General features: G+C 42.8%; 1 protein-coding gene across 1 annotated transcript in view; it reads right to left on the reverse strand.

The window, feature by feature from the left end:
* Positions 1 to 2,922: 2,922 nt before the first annotated feature.
* The window catches only part of PPP2R2D (protein phosphatase 2 regulatory subunit Bdelta), a 35,745-nt gene continuing 16,238 nt past the window's right edge, over positions 2,923 to 22,429 (reverse strand). Inside the window, exons 3-10 of the mRNA XM_040361369.1 lie at positions 18,382 to 18,479; positions 13,881 to 14,046; positions 11,805 to 11,917; positions 9,628 to 9,805; positions 6,491 to 6,655; positions 4,865 to 5,034; positions 4,680 to 4,771; positions 2,923 to 3,369 (exon numbers count right to left, since the gene is read on the reverse strand). Of these exons, the coding sequence (XP_040217303.1) occupies positions 3,090 to 3,369; positions 4,680 to 4,771; positions 4,865 to 5,034; positions 6,491 to 6,655; positions 9,628 to 9,805; positions 11,805 to 11,917; positions 13,881 to 14,046; positions 18,382 to 18,479 (1,262 nt within the window). The 3' untranslated portion in view covers positions 2,923 to 3,089. The remainder of the gene's footprint in view (positions 3,370 to 4,679; positions 4,772 to 4,864; positions 5,035 to 6,490; positions 6,656 to 9,627; positions 9,806 to 11,804; positions 11,918 to 13,880; positions 14,047 to 18,381; positions 18,480 to 22,429) is intronic.

Genomic DNA, 22,429 nt, shown 5'->3' on the forward strand with positions numbered 1-22,429 from the left:
CACAACTTAGCAATTTGAAATAGTGTCACAACCAATATACAAGATAGGAAGTTTTTTTTTTTTTTGTTTTTATATTTTAAGCCTTTGTTTATGTAAAAAAAAAAAAAAAAAAAAATTGAATTAGAATTTCAAACGGCAACTGCACCTTTCTAAAAAAAAAAAAAAAAAAGCCATACTTTAAAGACGGGAAAAGTTGAAGCGGGAGTTCACCCGAAATTTTTTTTTTAACAGTAGATTGGGCCCAATTACGGGAAGCACAATTGGGTGTTTTGATTAAAATCAATGCAGTACTTACCTTTTTTGAGATAGATGTTCTCCCGCCGCTTCCGGGTATGGTCTTCGGGACTGGGCGTTCCTATTTGATTGACAGCCTTCCGACGGTCGCATACAGCGCGTCACGAGTTGCCGAACGTCGGTGCGACGCTATACGGCGCCTGCGCATCGACGTTCGGCTACTTTCGGAAACTGTTGATGCGCTGTATGCGACGGTCGGAAGGCCGTCAATCAAATAGGAACGACCAGTCCCGAAGACCATACCCGGAAGCGGCGGCAGAACATCTCTCTCAAAAAAGGTAAGTACTGCACTGATTTGAATCAAAACACCCGATTCTGCTTCCCGTAATTAGGCCCAATCTACTGTTAAAAATAGATTTTTTTGGGTGAACCTCCACTTTAAACAATCGGCTCTTTAAACGGTCTTTTACCCACTTTGCCGTGCTTCTACAGTGTCAGTGTATGAAAGTGTCATTACCATAGAGGACTACAATTCTGTACAGCCAATCACACAAACATTTAAAAATAGGCATAACATTCTGAATTCTCATGTAGCAACACACACAATTTGAACACTTCCCGTTAGGCAGTGCTAATTATTTAAGAGGCTATACCATCAGGAAGCAGACAAGATGGACAACAACCATTTAGAAAGCCGATTTTGCCACCCCGACTTAAAAATATAATTTTCTAGAAAGGAAGAGTTGGCCTTTATATTGAGCCAAGTCTAATGTGAAGAGTGGCACTCTACGGGCATATCGGGGATGAGGTACATATTTTGTTCTTGCATATTACTGTTGGAACTGACCAATAATTCTAAAAAAAATAAAAAAAAATAAAAAAAAAAAAAACAGATTGTAGGTCAAATGTGTTTTCTCATCTCCAAAAGAGGCACAAAATTCTTGCACTTAGTACCAGTCTCAGCTTCCTACGACTAGACGGGTCGCCTACTAGTTATAGGAAACAAACTCCAAGTGTCAAGCAACCGTTTAACCCAGTTAAACCTATTTGTTCATTGCAGCCATTTTGTAAGAAAAAAAAAAAAGAAAATGATATAAAAAATATTGTTTGGCATTAAATGTCTTGGGCTGAGGTGCAGCGATGGACCAAAAAAAAAAAAAAAAAAGGGACCGTATATATAAAAAAAAATAATGCACATTAGGTACACTATGAAATTGTTAGCATGTTGTTACAACCATCCTACATAATACTGTGCAAAACCCCCTGAATTTTTTTATTTAATTTTTTTTGTTAACTTCCACTCATTGGATACCGACAAAAAAATATAACCAAGTAGGTTAAAAATCGTTCAAATGACAGGTCTCGAGAAGAGACAAATCCCATAGTGGTCCTGACAAAGCAGAGCATGCTGGGAAATGCAACTCCTCAGCTGAATGGCTGCCTCATTAGCCAACCCTGCTGAAACCTTACCATTTCATTAAAAAATAAAAATGGAACAAGGAATAAAAAGTTGCAACGCATGAATCTGAATTCAACTGGGTTGTCTGAACAGTATACAGGAAAAAAGGCAAACAAGCCCAAAATTCTAAAAAAAAGCCTGCTTTTTTGTACTTGATAATGTAGGGGTAGACATACAGTGAATGGAGGGGGGAGGGGGGGCTTGGTACTGCATACTGAACCAAAACTACATTTTTTTTTAATTAAACGCTCAGCAGCAAACGCTCAGTAGCAACGGCCAAGCCTACAGAAAACAGGAATGTTACAGACAGTGGGAATTTATGTGTAATAACAGTTAACTGTCACCATTTTAATATAGTTTTTAGGGCATTGGATTCCCAATTTGCATACTAAGTGATAGGCATGTGACCCGCCAGTGATTATTCACTGTAAAATAAACGGGACCAAGTCGCACAGTAACGCAAGTAGCTGTGACTGAAGTATTCCAGTCCAATGGAAAGATAGGATGTGTGAAAACAAGCTGCAGGGACAAAAAATAAAATAAAAAGTTCATCTTTCCTTACCACGAGAGAGCAGCAAATATGGAGTTCCAGTGTCCAGCACCCAGAAAGAAGAAGAAGAAGAAGAAGAAGAAGAAGAAAAAAAAAGTGCCTGCCCCTTCTGTTACATTGGGTGTTGCTTATGAAACTCCTACTAAATTCCGACATGCTGGGGAAAAGGAAGGGGGAAACGGGTGCAAATTTGAATTTTTTTTTACATTCCCCCCACAAATGCCCAACAATGCCACATTATATATCCAGATAATTACAGTACTGCTATTAGGCAACTTTCTCTATAGAATTTCATCGCTGGGATTTCATGGTCGGGGCTCAGGTAGTACAAAAAAAAAAAAGGACAAAGAAAAAAAAAATATATTGTAGTCCAGTCCTGAATTAAGGCCAAAGTCCGTTAACAATTACAAAAAACAATGGTCAAACTATTACATTTAAAATGCTAGGTTTCCGTTCCATTCCAGCGAATGGTATTGGTCTATATGGCAATGAAAGAAGTTCATCATTTAAGCACAGGTAGAGTACTGACCTCAGAGTTTTGCTCCCTCTCTGGGTTGTGGACACAAGACGGCCCCTGGCTTCCTCCTTACTGGGACAGAGCATTACTATGAAATGAAATCCAGGTCAGCTTTCTGCTAAATTTGTTTTTATAGTTTATTTTCTACAAAAGGGAAGCGCATCCAATTTATTTATTTTATTATTATTATTTTTTACTGGTAGGACAACATGGTCTGATCTCTTACAGATAAACAACTAGGTTTAACTATGCAAGAACAAGACTTTGTCCTCAAAGTTATGGAGAGGGGGAAAAAAGAAAAAAAGAAAAAAAAAAAGAAAATACCATCTTTAATTAACTTTGTCCTGAAATATATACAAATTATTGGTGGCAGCAACAGCAATAATATTCTCTTTAGGGTGCCATGCAGTGTGTAGAATCTTTTTGTTGAAGTCTAGGCTGTCGACGTTAATCTCGTCTTTCTTCCTCTTACCACCCGTACAGACTTTCCTTGGCTTTAAAATGGCACGTGGTTTGCTGCTCTCCCTAGAGGCCTCCAAGGTTATATCCCGGCGTGTGTTTCTGTCGAACATTCTGAAGAAGTTGTTGTAAGAGCCCGTCATAATTGCACTAAAAAATAAAATTATAAAAAAAAACACCCTCAAGTCATTTAGTAAGAAAAAAAAATAAAAAAAGCAGCATATAATACATTTCCTAAATATTTTCACAACTTGTGTAAGGAATTTCAATATACAGGGCAGTTGCATTCAGTCAATCCTACAACAGGTCATTGACAGGAGCACCCCTGTTCACCACAGCTCCTCTATGTGTAGTGCAGGGATCTGCAAACTACGGCCCTTCAGCTGATGTACATTGAGTCATCTCTTACTGCACAAGTCGGCCTGTAGTTTTGATTAAAGCACACGTTTAAAATGTATTTCCACTTCTGCAGCCAAATCTTTTTTTAATCAAACATTACTGCTCAAAATTCCACATGAAGTTTTCTGATAAATTCAGCTTCGGCCCTTGTTTATGAGAGGGCAGGGGGAGTTGTGTACATAATTACCCCCTTCAGTACTGTGCTGGCAGACTTCATCAGTTGTAAACTAGATTAAAAAGAAGGTCTGTCCTAGCTCTTTATCTATGTGTTTAGCTGTGCCCAATCACAACCGATTTCAAGTAAACAAGGAAATGCCGCTTATGGTCTCTCCTCGCCTCACACTGACAGAATGTGAGGAGAGCCGATCACTGGCATTTCCTAACTGGGGAGACCTGCACAGATAATCAGTGCTTTGATCATCAATGAAGTCCCAACAGTGCCCTGATCATCAATGAAGCGCCAATCTGTGCCCATTATCAGTGAAGCCCCAACAGTGCCCTGATCATCAGTGATGCGCCAACAGTGCCCTGATCATCAGTGATGCGCCAACAGTGCCCTGATCATCAGTGAAGCCCCAACAGTGCCCATTATCAGCGATGCCAGTCAGGGCTGCGTTTCAGTGCTGCATATTAGTGCCGCCTCATCAGTGAAGGAGAAAAATCACTTATTTACAAAATACTTATTTACAAAAATGTAATAATTATTTTCCAATTTTTGGTCTTATTGTTTTTTTTTAGAAAAAAATTAAAAGCCCAGCTGTGAATAAATATTACCAAAAGAATGTGTGAAAAGAAAAAAAAGAATTTGGGTAAAATGTTGCATGACTGTGCAATTGTCAAAGTGTGACAGCGCTGAAAGCTGAAAATTGACCTGGGAAGGAAGGGGGTAAAAATACTTGATATTGAAGCGGTTAAAGGAATGCAATGTGACTGGGAAAACAGTGAGTTTTTCTCAAATTTTACTGCAAAAGTGGAAAAACAACTTTAAAGCAGTCGTCTAAAATAAAACTAATGTAGTTTACCGTTATGCAATGGAAGTTTTTACCTACTCAATCACTCACCTGTCAGATCCATTCCAGCAGCACTCAAATTTGTCAAAGATGCAGTCGTTTTCATAAAGGGAACAAAGTTTACTTCGAAGATATTCATGAACCTGTGCAATGTTTACAGCATAAGTTTAGTTAGGGAAGTTGGCTCATATGGGTACAAAACTAAGAACATGAAGGTAAGCCGGTCACAAACTCACCTGATATGTTTCTACCGGCCTGCTCTCCATGTTGAGATCCCAGACTTTGACAGACAGGTAATCTCTGGTCATCATGTAGCGGCCACTATTACTAAATTTGACATCTGATATAGAGGAGATGATTTCAGAGAAAAACGATCTGCTGCTGGGATCTTCAGGTTCTTCAAAAACTAGAAAGATACAATTTTAAGAGTCAGATGCTCATTTGAGTGAAGAGGATGATACCATTAACAAGCAAAAAAGAGGTTTAAAAAACAAATCCATAGTGACAAAGTTCTTTATCCTCGAGGTGTATTTTAAAGCAGACCCTCCTGCCCCCCCCCCCAAAAAAAATTCTACTAAAACTGACAACTCGATTTTTTCAGGTATTCAAATAGGTCCAAGTCTTACATATGAGGGGTGTCTAAAAAGTTAGGCGAATGTTCGGATATCTCAGCAACAACGTGGGCGAGGTGCGTGCACATGGCTTTCCAGACATGTCGAGAAGCCCCACATAGCGTGGAGAACACGTGACCATCAGGGAAAACCCACTGCGGGCAGACGAACATAGTCCCTGTGAGAGGTAGAGTCACAGTTGCTGTGACGTATCCGCTGTGTTCAGTCAGAGATGTACAGGACTGGACAGTGAATGTTGCTGGACGATAACGCACCTGCGCTCTGTACGATCCGATTCTTGGTTCAGCGCGGCGTTCCTGTTCTCAATCATCCACCGTACTCCCCTGATCTGGAGCCTGCGGACTTCTTTCCCCGCCTGGAGAGTCATGTTTTCTGAATTCAGCAGAAATCCAAGAATGTGTGACAGCCGTTCTGCGATCGATTCCTAAAGAGCCCTTTGCTAACAGTTTCCAGAAACTTTCTGAACGTTGAAAAGTGTTTTGTGAAGGATGTCGATTATTTTGAAGGTCAATAAATTGAATTTGTTTATATGTTCTGTTGTGTTTGTTTTCAGATACCATTCACTGAACTTTTAAAGACACACCTCATAATATCATCCTTTTTGTTTTCATAGCTTGTCAAATCCTCTTCATTTCCACTCTGCCTGCCTCATCATTTTAATAATACATCACTGGCAGCAGGCCCTTCCATCCCGGTAGAGCCTGCAATACACCCTCGGTGTGAAAGGGGTCTTAAAGCGGAACTGCACTCACAACTTGATGAAAAATAATGTTTTTCAGCAAGGAACATACATCCCAGATTGATGCCGCTACCAAAATTACCATGTGTTGTAATTTCCCTCCAGTATTGCTGCAGTTTCTTCTTGCCGGAAGCTGCCATTTTGCTGAAGCCCAGAGCAGCAGTAAATCTTTAGGCCGTCAGCAGAATGGCCTCTAGTGGCTCTGATTTTAGGCACAGGGCCGAAAAATAGAGAGCAGCTGAGCATGTGCAGAGCAGGGAGAGTGTTTTGCTGAATTTTAAACAGTATAGGCACTTTATTGTTTTCCATAGCTATACCTGCAAAAGAGGCCAGCCTAAAGTCTTCTAGCAGGACTTTACTTTCTGACTAAAGTTCCACTTAAAGTAAATGTTACTTTACCAATAATTGATTACACCCTGTTCTGTGAGGTGCCAGGACCTTATCTGGAGAAGCAGCAAATGTTGGCTAGAGGAGAAAAGAGCTTGGCTTACATTTTGAATGTCTATCGCAGAGTGCTGAATCCCGCATGTCACAAAGTCTAATTGTTCCTTTGCTACTGCTGTAGACAAACACGTTACATTGATGAGGGTGGAACTCAGCAGCTGTGATGACTTCTGTTAATTCCTCCATGTTAGCAGGCTTAATATCTACAATGTCTGAGAACAGTGTTAAGGACAAATTTCCACATTTCAGTTAAGATTTTCTCAATGTGACACCTAAACTTAACCACTTAAGACCCGGACCATTATGCAGGTTAAGGTCCTGGCCCCTTTTTGCGTTTCGGCACAGCGTCGCTTTAACTGACAAATGCGCAGTCGTGCAACGTGGCTCGGAAACAAAATTGGTGTCCTTTTTTCCCCCCCACAAATAGAGCTTTCTTTTGGTGGTATTTGATCACCTCTGTGGTTTAGTTTTTACGCTATAAACACAAATAGAGCGACAAGTTTGAAAAAAAAAATGCAATATTTTTTTTACTTTTTGCTATAATAAATATCCCCCAAAAAAAGATATAATTTTTTTTTTATTTTCCTCAGTTTAGGCCGATATGTAGTCTACATATTTTTGGTTAAAAAAAAAAAAAAAAAAAAATCGCAATAAGCGTTTATCGATTGGTTGGCCCAAAATTTATAGGGTTTACAAAATAGGGGATGGTTTTATGGCATTTTTATATAAAAAAAAAAAAAATGTACTAGTAATGGCGGCGATCAGCGATTTTTTTCGAGACTGCAACACTATGGCGGACACTTTTGACACATTTTTGGGACCATTGTAATTTTCACAGCGAAACGTGCTATAAAAATGCACGGATTACGGTGAAAATGACAATTGCAGTTTAGGAGTTAACCACTAGGGGGCGCTGTAGGGGTCAAGTGTGGAGTGGATCAGAGGGGCAGCTGGAGGAGCTGGAACATGTTCCTAAAGTTAAACTCATCCTTTAACCCAACTATGTACCAAACTATTTTAACATTTTGCAGCTGTAGAACTTACACTACATTGTAGTAGTCAGTTTTCATTGAAAACTAGGAACCTTTTGGTGTGAAACTCAAAAGGCTTGACGCATATGTGCTTTAACAAATCCTCCCGTTTTTTGCAAATAACTCATCAGCACATTTGTTATCTCGATTAAAACCGCCAACTGCCCAAAGAAAGAAATCTGTCAGTTTACAAAGGCAACAGTAAATTGCAAATCCAAATAAATCTGGTCTTGAATATATAGTGTGTGTGTGTGTGTGTATGTATATATATATATAAATATAAATACACACACACACACACACACACACAAATCACACACAGTAGCTCACAAAAGTGAGTACACCCCTCACATTTTTGTAAATATTTTATATCTATCTTTTCAAGTGACAACACTAAAGAAATGACACTTTGCTACAATGTTGTGTAGTGAGTGTACAGCTTGTATAACAGTGTAAATTTGCCGTGTATGGGGCCTTAAAAAGGTCTCAGGTGTGAATGGGGAGCAGGTATGTTAAATTTGGTGTCATCGCTCTCACACTGGTCACTGGAAGTTCAACATGGCACCTCATGGCAAAGAACTCTGAGGATTTGAAAAAAAATATTGTTGGGCTACATAAAGATGGCCCAGGCTATAAAAAGATTGCCAAGACCCTTAAACTGAGCTGCATCACGATGGCCAAGACCATACAGCGTTATAACAAGACGGGTTCCACTCAGAACAAGCCTCGTCATGGTCCACCAAAGAAATTAAGTGCTCAGCATCATATCCAGAGGTTGTCTTTGGGAAATAGACATATGAGTGCTGCCAGCATTGCTGCAGAGGTTGAAGGGGTGGGGGGAAGGGGGGTTTAGCCTGTCAGTGCTCAGACCATACGCCACACACTGCATCAAATTGGTCTCAATGGCCGTCGTCCCAGAAGGAAGCCTCTTCTAAAGATGATGCACACAAAAGCCTGCAAACAGTTTGCTGAAGACAAGCAGACCGAGGACATGAAATACTGGAACCATGTCCTGTGGTCCGATGAGACCAAGATAAACTTATTTGGTTCAGATGGTGTCAAGCGTGTATGACGGCAACCAGGTGAGGAGTACAGACAAGTGTGTCTTGCCTACAAGTCAAGCATGGTGGCGGGAGTGTCATGGTCTGGGGCGCTACAGTTCGAGGAAACCATGACTGCCAACATGTACTGTGACATACTGAAGCAGAGCATGATCCCCTCCCTTCAGAGACTGGACCGCAGGGCAGTATTCCAACATGATAACGACTCCAAGACGACCACTGCCTTGCTAAAAAAAAGCAGAGGGTGAAGGTGATGGACTGGCCAAGCATGTCTCCAGACCTAAACTCTGGTGACCTCCATGCACATGAAGGTTAAGGCAGTGCTGGAAAATAATGGTGGCCACACAAAAAATTTACGCTTTGGGCCCAATGTGGAAATTTTCACTTAGGGGTGTACTCACTTTTGTTGCCAGCGGTTTTGACATGAATGGCTGTGTGTTGAGTTATTTTGAGGGGACAGCAAATTTACACCATTATACAAGCCGTTTCTTCAGAGCCGGTTCACACAGGGGCGACTTGTCAGGCGACTCAGCCGCCTGACAAGTCGCGTCCTGTTCAATGGAACCGTTCTAATAGGAGCGGCTTAAGTCGCTCCGACTTAGAAAAAAGTTTCTTGTACGACTTTGGGGGCGACTTGCATTGACTTCAATACAGAAGTCATTTTGCAAGTCGCCTCTGAAGTCGTCTTGCCGAGACGCCCCTGTGTGAACCGGGTCTCAGTGTCACATGAAAAGATAATAAAATATATTTACAAAAATGTGAAGGTGCACGTGCGTGTGTATATATATATATATATATATATATATATATATATATATATATATATATATATATATACACACACACACACACACACACACATACACACATACATATATATATATATATATATATACACACACACACACACACACACAATATATATATATATATATATATATATATACACACATACATATACATATACATATACACACACACATACACACATACACAGATTTAAAAAAAAAAAAAAAAAAAAAAAAAAAAAAAAAAAATAGATCTGATCATGCATGGGATAGGCAAATACACAGGTCACCAGAAAAAGGATACTAAAACTTCTATCTGTAATTTCTAAATGCCATAAATTAACTCTCAGGTCATCTGCTGAAAGGTAAGTTTGATGGTCACTATTTACTGAAATAGAGTTTATGTGATATGTATGTGCATTTGCAAATATCCTCCTTGGACTTGCTTCAACCATTAGGTCCATGGGTCTCAAAATTGGCACCTGAAAAAGAGAAAAAAAACAGAAACCATAAATACAGAGAACCTATAAATAACCTGAACAGCAATATTACAGTACACAATATTTTTTTTCTAATCCCTAAAAAAACTCACATACCAAAAAATGATTAGTAATAAGCTTTGTCCACTACTGAAATGAGGAATAATCCTCTAATGTTTTGGATAAGTGATGGAATGAGATTTGTGAATATCTTCCATTCTAAGAATGTGCTATACATTGGTTTAGTAGAAGGCTTGTTTGCCATACTTGCCCATGCTGCTGCACAGGTTTCACTGGGCGATGCCTCTGCTCTTACCATCCCACTTCCTATTGGATGAGGACCAGTGTCAATCTAACCTCATCTGGCTAACAGACATGCAGTACCCCCCACCCCCCCCTCCTGCAGTCCTATAGACCGGTGTTTCTCAAACTTTCAGTCAAGGTACCATGTAGAATTGTGAACAATCTCGGGGGAACCCTGTCTGAGGTGCGTCGGAGTTGCCTGCGTCTTAATGGGCTGCTCTATGCGATTGAAACATTTCAATCGCATAAAGAAAAAGTTACTGTGGTATCATGAGTTTTAGCAGGCACAAACACATGTGCATTTGCTAGGTGAGTGGGAGGTGCCCCCCCTGGCAGTCTGGGGAAGGGAAGAGACAGTATTCAAACCCTGTGTGTTGACACCAGTATACACACACACACACACACAGGAGTGAGACAGCACAGACCTCCCCTCTTTCTCTGCTGCCATCTATAATCCTGTCGGCAACCCATAAAGCTTTTTGGCCATCTGACCTGTCCTTCGCCATCAATGAGATCTTTGGGGCTGGTAAGATCCCGGCAGGCCTCCCGGACAGCTTTCTGGGTGACCAGCAAGAATAAAGAAAGCAGCACAGAGGAGAAGCGAGGTCCATGTTCTCTCTTCTGTCTGTATACAGGAGTTAACCTATAGCAGATTTTTTGCCCTTTTGCTGCAACACTCCGAAGGCTCAAAGCTGAGAAACGCCGCTACAGACTACATATGGTGCATTGTGCTTCCTGGGCCCGAGGAAGAAGAAATGGTGTTGGCTGTATGACCACTATTTTAACCGCTTGAGGACCGCCGCACGACGATATACGTCAACAAAATGGCACGGCTGGGCACAAGGGCGTACATGTACGTCCCCTTTAAGATCCCAGCCGTGGGCCGCGAGTGCGCCGCCGCCGGCATGCTCCCGGCCCTCTTCTCTGTGACCGTCCCCGCGGGAACAACGGACACGGTCGCCGCCGGTGTCCCGCGATTGGGTCACAGAGAGGAAGAACGGGGAGAGGCAAGTGTAAAACAAACCTCTCCCCTGTGCTTCCTAGTGAGCCTGTCACTGATCATCTGTTCCCTATCACAGGGAACGACGATCAGTGACATCACACGGCCAGCCACACCCCCCTACAGTAAGAATCACACATTAGGGAACACTTAACCCCTACAGCGCCACCTCCTGGTTAACCCCTTCACTGCCATTTTTTTTACAGTAACCAGTGCATTTTTGTAGCACCGTTTGCTGTAAAAATGACACTGGTCCCAAAATAGTGTTCGCCATAATGTTGGAGAGAGAGAGAGAGAGAGAGAGAGAGAGAGAGAGAGAGAGAGAGAGAGAGAGAGAGAGAGAGAGAGAGAGAGAGAGAGAGAGAGAGAGAGAGAGAGAGAGAGAGAGAGAGAGAGAGAGAGAGAGAGAATATATATATATCTCTAATAAAAAATAAACGCTGATCGCCGCTATTACTAGGAAAAAACAAATATTAATAAAACTATCCCCTATTTGGTAGACGCTGTTTTTTGAGCCAAACACACAAAACAAAAAACACTCCTAAACTTTGTACCAAAAAATGTTCTACAAATGAGTGTTTTTTACTCCCGAGAGCACAGTTGTTGTTTTTTTAAGCCCAGTGTGCATGGAGCCCAAGGGTTCTTTGAACCTTCACATTTATGCCAAACAACCTCCAAGGAAATCCAATTGGTCCATACCCGTAAAGAGGTGATTCTAAATGGATCCCGTAGCCTGCCATCGTCATCTTTCAAGTTGTAGCCTTCTACTCTCTTGTCGCGTTCACTTATTTTCCACAACTTTATTGTTTTATCTGTAAAAAATAAATAACATTTTTAAATTAAAAATAAATAAAACACACATTGAAGTGCTTATAAGATGAGTTGTGCAGACTGGATGAAAAAATTAATAAAAATTAGGATGGGCAACAAGATACTGCATAATACACACATGTGTACTGTATTTAAAAAGTGGGTTTATCAAATTCATATTTTCAGCAGAAATACACCAAAATTAATATCAGTGTACACAAACAATATAGTCTCCATTTGTTAGTAAAATATTAAAGACCGACATGTAAATTACCACCAAATAGGTTGGGCCTCAAAAAGTGCTTGGTCCTACGCGACACACTACGACACCCAAGACAGCTTGTTAACCTTTATTCAAATTATAGTCCTAGAAGTAATGTGCACGTGGCACTACCTGAGGTTGTGTGTGATTGCTGCTTACATACATACTACAAGCGTGAATTGTTAGGTATACATGTGTTCCGTGCGTGTCCTTAAAGGGCTACTAAACCTTTGTTTGTTTTTTAAAACATACATGTCCTACTTGCCTCCTCTGAGCAGCTGGTTTTGCACAGAGTGGCTCCGATCCATCTCTTCTGGGGTCCCTCAGCGGCGCTGGTGGCTCCGACCTCGAGCGCTGTGTCTGAGAGTAGCTCCCCTACGAAAACTCCCGTGCGGGCATGCTCCCATGTCCTGCTGCTGCGTCTATTGACTCAGACAGCAGGACATGGCTCCGACCCCACGTCATTGGATTTGATTGCGCTGCTTTCAATCTATCCAATAAGGACACAAGACATCAGCAGGAGCTAGTGTGCTTGTTCCCGTCGCGGGAATTACAGGGCTCAGGTAAGTAAAAGGGGGGCTGCTGCATCTCAGGAGGTTTTTCACCTTAAAGCGGAGGTTCAACCCTAAAATAATTATATACCATCCCATCCAGCATACTTGCATCAGGTACAGTATGCCTTTTTTTTGGCGCTGTATTTACCGTTTAATCGTTAAGTTTCTTTTCAGACTCCCGCGGGATATAGGCGTTCCTATGAAGAGGGGAACATGATTGACGTCCGGCTATGGCGCGTCACGCGTTCCGAAAATAGCCGAAATAAAACTAGGCTGTATACGGCGCCTGCGCAGCCAGCTCCTAGTCCGTGCGCAGGCGCCGTGAAGAGCCGAGACCTAGTCCGGCTATATTCGGAACGTGTGACGCGCCATAGCCGGACGTCAATCATGTTCCCCTCTTCATAGGAACGCCTATTCCCCGCGGGAGTCTGAAAAGAAACTGAGCGATTAAACGGTAAATACAGCGCAAGAAAAAAAAAAAAAAAGCATACTGTAGCTGACGCAAGTATGCTGGATGGAATGGTACATAGATGTTTTTTAGGGTGAACCTCCGCTTTAAAAAGGGGTTGTAAAGGTACAATTTTTTTCCCTAAATATCTTCCTTTACCTTAGTGCAGTCCTCCTTCACTTACCTCATCCTTCCATTTTGCTTTTAAATGTCCTTATTTCTTCTGAGAAATCCTCACTTCCTGTTCTTCTGTCTGTAACTCCACACAGTAATGCGAGGCTTTCTTCCTGGTGGAGTGTCGTGCTCGCCCCCTCCCTTGGACTACAGGAGAGTCAGGACACTCTACATTGCAGATAGAGAAAGGAGCTGACATACGTCAGCGAGGGCGGGTGTACACCGTCGGCAGTCAGGTGGAGGCAACTGGACCGCTTCCACGGACCCCCAATAGTGTGGTCCCCACTTTTATGTGTTGCAATGTAACTACGCAGATACTATAGACTTCTGGAGGGAGTGTCTAAAATGGTCAGATTCTAATCAACAAAGCAGAGAGGGATTTGGCACAATGGGGGGGGGGGGGAGGGGGTCTCATCTCTACACAGTGAAGTCCTTTTATGAAAAGTGTATTTTAAACTGCCGATTCAACCATGTAAGAATATTGCATATTATCCTTATGCCTTTGTAATAGTAGGTCATACACTTACCATTGGTGGAGAGTAGAAAATGAGCAGCATTTTGCTGTGGCAACCACCTAATTTTGTTTATTTTTTCTTCAATTTCTAGACTTTTTAAGTAGTCAAATTCCGGCTCATGGCTTTGGAAAGTACTATAAACATTGTATTCACCCCTAGAATGAGGACGGTTTTTACTCTGTGGGGGAAAAAAAATACCAAAATAAACAGGCTGGTCATTTACTATTCAGACAAACTGTAAAAAATAAAATATATTTTCTACACATTTACAACAATTCGTTTATAAAAAGGGAATATAATGCACATGTTAAATTGTGAAATTCACAAATCAACCCATTAAAAGATAAGGACATAGATAGCCTTCACCCTAATTTGCAGTGCAATCTTATCAGGAAATTCATCAACTCTTCTCAAGCATCGATAAGAAACTGCAAGTGTTCTGTTTTAGACCCATTTCACACTAGAAGCGTTTCTCAGGCGCATTAGCGCTAAAAATAGCGCCTGAAAAAAAAAAGACTCAGCCGCAATCCCAGTGTGAAAGCCCCAGTGCTTTCACACTGAGGCGCTGGTGCTGGCAGGGTGTCAAGAAAGGTCCTGCAAGCAGCTTCTTTGCAGCGCTTTAGGAGCGGTGTATACACTGTTCCTAAAGCGCCCCCGCCCATTGAAATCAATGTGAGGGGCTGACAAACTGCCAGCAAAGCGCCGTTACAGCAACACTTCAAACTCTTTTTCGGACGCTAGCGGGGGTTAAAAGCTCCCTGCTAGCGGTGGAAAACGAAGGTAAAGCGCCGCTAAAACTAGGTACCACCCCCCAAAAAAAAAAAAATGACAGGTACCCAGCTCCCCTCATGGCCCGAGCGCAAGTTCTACTCTACCTACCCCCCCTCTCCAATCTTCTGGGACATGTCAAAGGTCCCAGAAGATTGCCCAGCCATTCGGAAAGTGCAGTGCGACTTACGCATGTGCAGTGCGCACCTGGCCGTGACTGCTTCACACCAGTGATGCCGGCGCCACAGAGAGGGGAGGGAGAGAACCGAGGCTTCAGGCGGCCACATCGCTGGACTGTGGGACAGGCGAGTGTGTTTATTAAAAGGACAGCAGATACACTTTTTGTAGCTACTGACTTGTAAGAAATGGGTGGAACTCTGCTTTAATTTCTGGGTACCTGTCTAATAGAGGGGGTACAGAATAATAATGCCCAAGCCCTGTTATCTGGAAGTCTGGAACCAGAAGAGGTCTAAAGTGCTTGGTTTACCTGCAGAACAACAGATGGAGTTTTCACTTAAAACCGAACTCCACCCAAAAGGGGAAAGCACCACTTGTCTGCCTTTTACCCCCATTCCGCTGCCATATTTGCCACCTTTGGGGGGGGGGGGGGCAGATACCTGGGGAGTACCTGTTCCCACCTCCGGATCAGTTTGCCGCAGTGAACTAAGCCAGAGGTTCAGCCTCCCCTCCTTCCCGCGCAGCCTTCTGGGACACTTCACAGGTGCCAGAAGACCGCGGCCCGCGTGCAGTAGAAAAACGGCTGTGAAGCCTCTAGGCCAGGGGTAGGCAACCTGGGGCCATCCAACTGTTGCAGAACTACAAGTCCCATCATGCTTCTGGGAGTAATTGTAACTGCCAGTCTTGCAATGCCTCATGGGAAATTGCAAGAGCTGGAGGGCCCCAGGTTGCTCTAGGCCGGTTTCCCTTAGTCAAGATGTCGGCGCCAGCACCCGATAGAATAATCGGCTCGGGTGAGGACACCACTAGATGCCTGGACAGGCAAGTGCCCTAATATTAAATGTCAGCTGCTACAGTATTTGTAGATGCTAACTTCATTTTTTGTGAAGGATCCTGGAGCTCCTCTTTAACTAGGTGCTTGTAACCACTTCTAAAACACCAGCATGCAAAGTGCTTCTGACAGGCTCTTGATCCTTAGTATTGTGGTAGAGTGTTAGTGATCTAGTACACGGGTACAAAGAGCTTTACACTCACTACTCCCTTATACCAGTAATGACAGAATGACATGTCACTGCTGAATAGATGTGGCCCCACATCCAAGTGATTGCAGGCACACAAGGATGGAGGTCTTTGTATGGGTGTAACGGCTCAGATGTGCTGTTACATTTATGCAGCCATCAGGCCTGTCAATGACTTGTACAGGATGCTGGCCATGGCTGTACGCAAATACCTGCCACTCCTGGGCCCAGAAATATGCCGCTACTTGTCGGTGTAGAACCCTCCACGCCCATGAGCCCTTACGCTGGCCATACATATTTGAGAGATTGAAAATTTTTGTTGAAATCACAAAGCAATAAAATAGTGGTTTTGGAGTGCAAAAGATACAGAATTAAAACGAATCAAATGCAGTTGAAAAATATGACCACTCGAGAATGTCGTCTTAGACAGATTCTAATGGTTGACCACTTTGTTGTTTATTCTGAATTGGAATTTAAAGCAGAGTTCCGGCCACAATTTCACTTTTTAAATATAAATACCCCTGTAATACACAAGCTTAATGTATTCTTGTAAAGTTAGTCTGTAAACTAAGGTCCGTTTTGTTAGGTTGTTACAGCATTTAGACACTTTATAAAATAGAAATTGACTGGGGCCATCTTAAGTGTGGGCATCATGAAGCCAGACTGTATGACTTCCTGGATTTCAGCCTTACAGATCTCGCACATGCTCAGTGCTGCACAAGCAGTGTAATAGGTTTCAGATCAGGTTTCAGCACCTGTGCTGTCCAAGTCGCATGATTCTTCGAGACTGGGGAGTGCACAGACTCCTGGAAAGTTACACCCACTACATTCCCAGGAGTCTGTGCGGTGTAGGTTAGGAAGCTTAAAGGATCACTAAAGGAAAACATTTTTTTTGCTGAAATGACTGTTTACAGGGTATAGAGACATAATAGTTAACTGATTGAAAACAATTAAAACAAAACAATGAAAACAATTAAAAATAGTTAAAAATCAATCATATAATATGCCTCTTAGATGCAAAAACGAAACAAAGTAGTTTAGTCTTTGCATGTTATTTTATGCCTCTGTGCTGGACAGTGCCATAGAGAGTCATGGCTAGGAAATTGAAACTAAACTCTCCCATGACTTTTTTCATACGGAGCCAGACAACCAGGAAGTGTCCAGAACAGAGAAGTATTACAGCAACATCAGAGCAAAAACAAGCAATGAGGACATGAAACCAGGACTGCAGTAAGGTAAATGAAGCTATTTAGCTAAAAAAAAAAATCCTTTAGTGACCATTTAACCAGTTCCCGACCCCCGCATGTACATATACGTCCACAATATGGCACGTACAGGCACATGGGCGTACACGTACGTCCTCGCCTATTAGCGGGTGGGGGGTCCGATCGGGACCCCCCCCGCTACATGCGGAGGTCGGGTCCGCTCGGGGAGCGATCCGGGACCACGGCGCGGCTATTTGTTTATAGCCGCTCCGTCGCGATCGCTCCCCGGAGCTGAAGAACGGGGAGAGACGTAAGTAAACACGGCTTCCCCGTCCTTCACTATGGCGGCGCATCGATCGCGTCATTCCCTTTATAGGGAAGACACGATCGATGACGTCATTCCTACAGCCACACCCCCCTACAGTTGTAAACACACACTAGGTGCACCCTAACTCCTACAGCGCCACCTGTGGTTAACTCCCAAACTGCAACTGTCATTTTCACAATAAAGAATGCAATTTAAATGCATTTTTTGCTGTGAAAATGACAATGGTCCCAAAAATGTGTCAAAATTGTCCGAAGTGTCCGCCATAATGTCGCAGTCACGAAAAAAATTGCTGATCGCCGCCATTAGTAGTAGTAAAAAAAAAAAAAAATAATAAAAATGCAATAAAACTATCCCCTATTTTGTAAACACTATAAATTTTGCGCAAACCAATCGATAAACGCTTATTGCGATTTTTTTTACTAAAAATAGGTAGAAGAATACGTATCGGCCTAAACTGAGGAAAAAAAATGTTTTTATATATGTTTTTGGGGGATATTTATTACAGCAAAAAGTAAAAAATATTGCTTTTTTTTCAAAATTGTCGCTCTATTTTTGTTTATAGCGCAAAAAATAAAAACCGCAGATGTGATCAAATACCACCAAAAGAAAGCTCTATTTGTGGGGAAAAAAGGACGCCAATTTTGTTTGGGAGCCACGTCGCACGACCGCGCAATTGTCTGTTAAAGCGACGCAGTCCCGAACTGTAAAAACACCTTGGGTCTTTAGGCTGCATATTGGTCCGGGGCTTAAGTGGTTAAGCACCTAGGTGCAGGAAGAGGGAAGATTAACTATTCTGCCTAGCAACAACACTTTGAAGGCATCTAAAAAAAAAAAAAAAAATTCTTACAGGACTAATGACATTTGTTTTTTAAAACTACTGATGTAATGTTATATTTATGGGTGGAACTCCACTTTAAAGTGTCTGAAATTGGCAAGAGAATTTGCCATGTGTATGGTCAGTGTATAATACCAGAGCCCCCAGGCAATAAATAGATGAGAAAAAAAGAAAGACAAACCTCTGGTTCCCGTTGAAATATAACCACTCTTCCTCCTTTGTCTCCTGTAGCTAACAAGTCTCCAGGAAGGTTGAACTCAACAGTAGAAATAATGTCGGCTAAAACAAAAACAGATACAGTTTAATGTTAAAACAGTTTCTTGGCAAAAAACAAAAAAATTTGCAGTCACAGGAAGACGTGCACTTCCATAGCTTGTATATATTATCACCTGGCAATTTTTGTTCAAAGCACAATTTTATTTGAGATAAATAATCACAAGAAAGCATGACATCAGAGTTATGTCAAACCAATCAGCAGCCGCATAGCCCGTCCTGTCAGCTATGGAGAAGACGCGTGGGATGGAGAGGATTTCTAAGCCCCAGGCTCCTGACGCGGATATACCGGGGCTTAGAACCGGAGATTGCCGCGGTCCAGGTCAGCGGGACTGGGGAGAGGGACCGGTCTAAGATCCCTATACACATTTTTCTGCAAAGGTGAACTTACACGAAAAAAGAAATAAAAAAAAAAGAAATGTGCAGCAGCCCCCCTCATACTTACCTGAGCCCCATCTGTCAAGCGATGTCCACAAGTCCCTTGGCCGCCCCGATTGACAGCCACAGCAGCGGCGTCATTGGCTCCCGCGGCTGTCAAAGTCAGTTAGCCAATCGGAAAAATAGGATTTTTGTACTCAACGTAAAAACCATTTCTCTGAAGTTCATGGACAGACACAGCATCCTTTGACAGTAGGGTTATGCACCTACTGTCAAAGGATGCTGTGTCCGTCCATGAACGAATGAGGGGGCAGGGTGGAACAGCAGGGCCGTGACTGAACGAACACACAGAGCTGCAGCCAAGGTGCCCTCCATAGCAAGCTGATTCATACAGTGGAACCTTGGTTTAAGAGTAACTTGGTTTGAGAGCGTTTTGATTTGCGAGCAAATTTTTTTTTTTTATTCTGACTCGGTTTGCGAGTGTTGACTCGCAAGACGAGCAGAATTCAAGCAAAATAGGCCTTCAGTACCTCATTTGGCCTGAGGTACGGGGGCGCAGGAAACAAGCCGAAGTGTCCTCAGCCTTTTTTGGCGCTCTCTGGCACACCCGTTATTGCATGCCATTGAAGTCAATGCGGAACAAAATTATTTTCGTTTTCATTGACTTCAATGGGAAAACTTGCTTTGATATGCGAGTACTTTGGATTACGGGCATACTCCTGGAACAGATTATGCTCGTAATCCGAGGTTCAAGAGTGTGTGTGTGTGTGTGTGTGTGTGTGTGCGTGTGCGCATACACACACATTTTTTTTTAATAAGTGATCACATTCCCTCTGTTCTCAGCTGCATAAAAGCTGGGGGAGGAGAAAACGGCACACTGGGCTTCCCAGTGAATAGATTTGCAGTGGAGGCGTGTCAGGACAATTCTTACCATTGGAGGAGAGCACAGTGTTCCTAGCACAGCTAGAGAACTGACCACAATGTGCTCTCCTGCTTAGTGTGGTTAGTTTTTAAAAGAAAAGCAGAGGGACTAGCAGGAACACTGGGGATTTCACATAAAGGAAGCAATACAAAGAACAGGATACTTTCTCATACAACTACACGGTACAGCAGGCACATATGAATATGGAGTGTTGTGTTAAACACTAAAAAGCATGAGTTTACTTTTTAGCCGTTTCTTAGCTTACTTTCTGGACAGGAAAGTTGAGAAGTATAACTGCAATTATAAAATACAGCATCTCATTTCACAGCCACTTCCAGAAAAGACTATCTGGTTTCTGGTACAAAATGTTGCTTTGAATTGCAATATATGTGTTTTATTTCTTGCTCTTCAGTCTTTATAGGGCCTAAAAACCCATTGTCAGTCGACTTATTCCCCATACAAAAAACAGCTTAGGAGGCGTCATTTATACGGATTAAAGAAAAAAAAAATATTAAAAGGAAATGGCAACACTTGATACTTGACAAACATTCAGGGTAAGCATTGTATTAGTTTATAAAATTAATGCAATTTGGTAATTTAAGAAAAAAATAAATAAAAATTCTCTTGCCGGCACTTTGCTTGCAAGTTTAGGCTGGGTTCACACATCTCCGGGACAGCCACGGTCTGCACTGAAGAAGGGTCCTGTGCGTCTTTGGGTCGCACCTGAATCGGTGAACAGGGATGCACCGGACCGCATGCTGTGAGCCGCAGCCTAAGAAAATTACTTGGAACCCCCAAACAATAATATTAAAAATATATATATATTTTTTTTTCTTTTTTTTCTCAAAAAGGGATAATTTTGTGGGTATTTGTACTGTCATGGATGGCATGTCAGTAGTGGCGGTGTGTCCATAAAGGGAGCACAGGCACAGCTGCCCCTCTCTCCTGTCACCTCTCTCACCATAGATGGATTCATGCAATGCATAAAATCTATCTATGGTCGCCATACGCTCTAATAGGCATCCAAAATGGTGAACAGCGGGCGCCATGCAGGGCGATCGTTGTTCACTTAGCGCTGTGTTAGGAAAACTATTTATTCGTTTTCCCAACACCGACTCGCCTCTCACCCAATCAGGTGCTCGGGTCTGTTACCTGATTGGCTGAAACAGGCGCTGTGATTGGTTGTCTGATAGAGAGGATGGGAGAAGACATCAAAGAGCGTAGAGGACGCCACAGCGACCCGATGCGAGACAGACAAGTGCCGGGGCGAGGTACACAGGCGGCGCTTTATGGGTCACAGTGGCTACAATTGATTTTTTTACCAGTTTGTTTGCGCCAAAAACTGAGCACCAGCTGCCACTGCATGTTAGTACATCAGATGTGATCAATTTTCAATGGCTGGACACCATAGCTTGTAGACTCCAAGTGCCGGTGTTCTGTCGATCAGTGCCCCCCCCCATCGATCAGTGCTCGGGGCGAACTGCACATGAGAATCTTTTCTGTCAGATTGTGCCCCGCGCTGCTGAGGCAGGTTCATGCGAGTGAGGCAGGTCACACTGCCATGTGCGAACTGCTGGGAGTGTCAATACAATGGTAATGAGTCTACCAAATCGCACTGCCAACCGACAGTTGGGTCATGGATCACATTGGCATGAACACCCATGCGATCCGATTCTTGGCGCGGACCAAAAAAGGGTCCTGTGCGAGTTTGGTCCGAATGTGACGCATACCATCTGTATGGCTGAAATCGCATTGCATGGACAACGCATGTGATGCTATTATTGCTACTTATATGGCGCCATCAATTTATGCGGCACTTTACATATACATTGTACCTTCACATCAGTCCCTACCCTCAAGGAGCTTACAATCCAAGGTCCCCAACTCACATTCATATACTAGGGCCAATTTAGACAGAAGCCAAATAACCCACTAGCATGTCCGAGTGTTGGAGGAAACCGGGGGACCCAGACAAAACCCACAGTGGCAAACTCCAGGCAGGTAGTGTCGTGGTTGGGATTCGGACCAGCGACCCTTTTTACTGTTAGGCGAGAGTGCTACCCACTACACCACTGTGCTGCCAAATCAAATGGCGATCTCGCACTGGTGTGAAACGGCACCAAGTCCCGGATCACACTGCAAGCCGCCCCCAAGTAGTACCGGAACCTTTTTCTAAGGTGGGAGCGACTAGAATCGTTCACATAAGAACGGTTCCATTGCACTGCATGGAGCGTGACTTAAGTTGCCTGACAAACAAATTGCCTTAGTTTGAACCGGGACTAACTTTCACAAAGACCAAATAATATGCACTAATTTGGCTACGTTTTGGAACAGAAACCAAGACGAAAATATAAAAACACGAATTTCATTTATTTATTTTTATAGCCCAAAAAATAAAAACCCCCAAAATTCCTACTAAGTCCTTGTTCACATGAGGTGTACTAAAGCATACGCCCAAAAATGTCTACTTTGTGAGACAGAGGAAAGGGACGGTAAGACCGTAAGGAATGAACATAAGCAAATCGGTACCGATCGCTTTGTTCATTCAAGAAAAGGGGGCTGGTAAACATGTTACACCCCTCCCCCCCCCCATCCTGACATTTACCGATCTCCCAGGCAGCAGTTGCAGGCAGCAGGAGGGGGTGAAGGGAGAGCT

This window comes from Rana temporaria, chromosome 8, assembly GCF_905171775.1.
Source record: "Rana temporaria chromosome 8, aRanTem1.1, whole genome shotgun sequence".
In the NCBI taxonomy this organism is placed as follows: domain Eukaryota; kingdom Metazoa; phylum Chordata; class Amphibia; order Anura; family Ranidae; genus Rana; species Rana temporaria.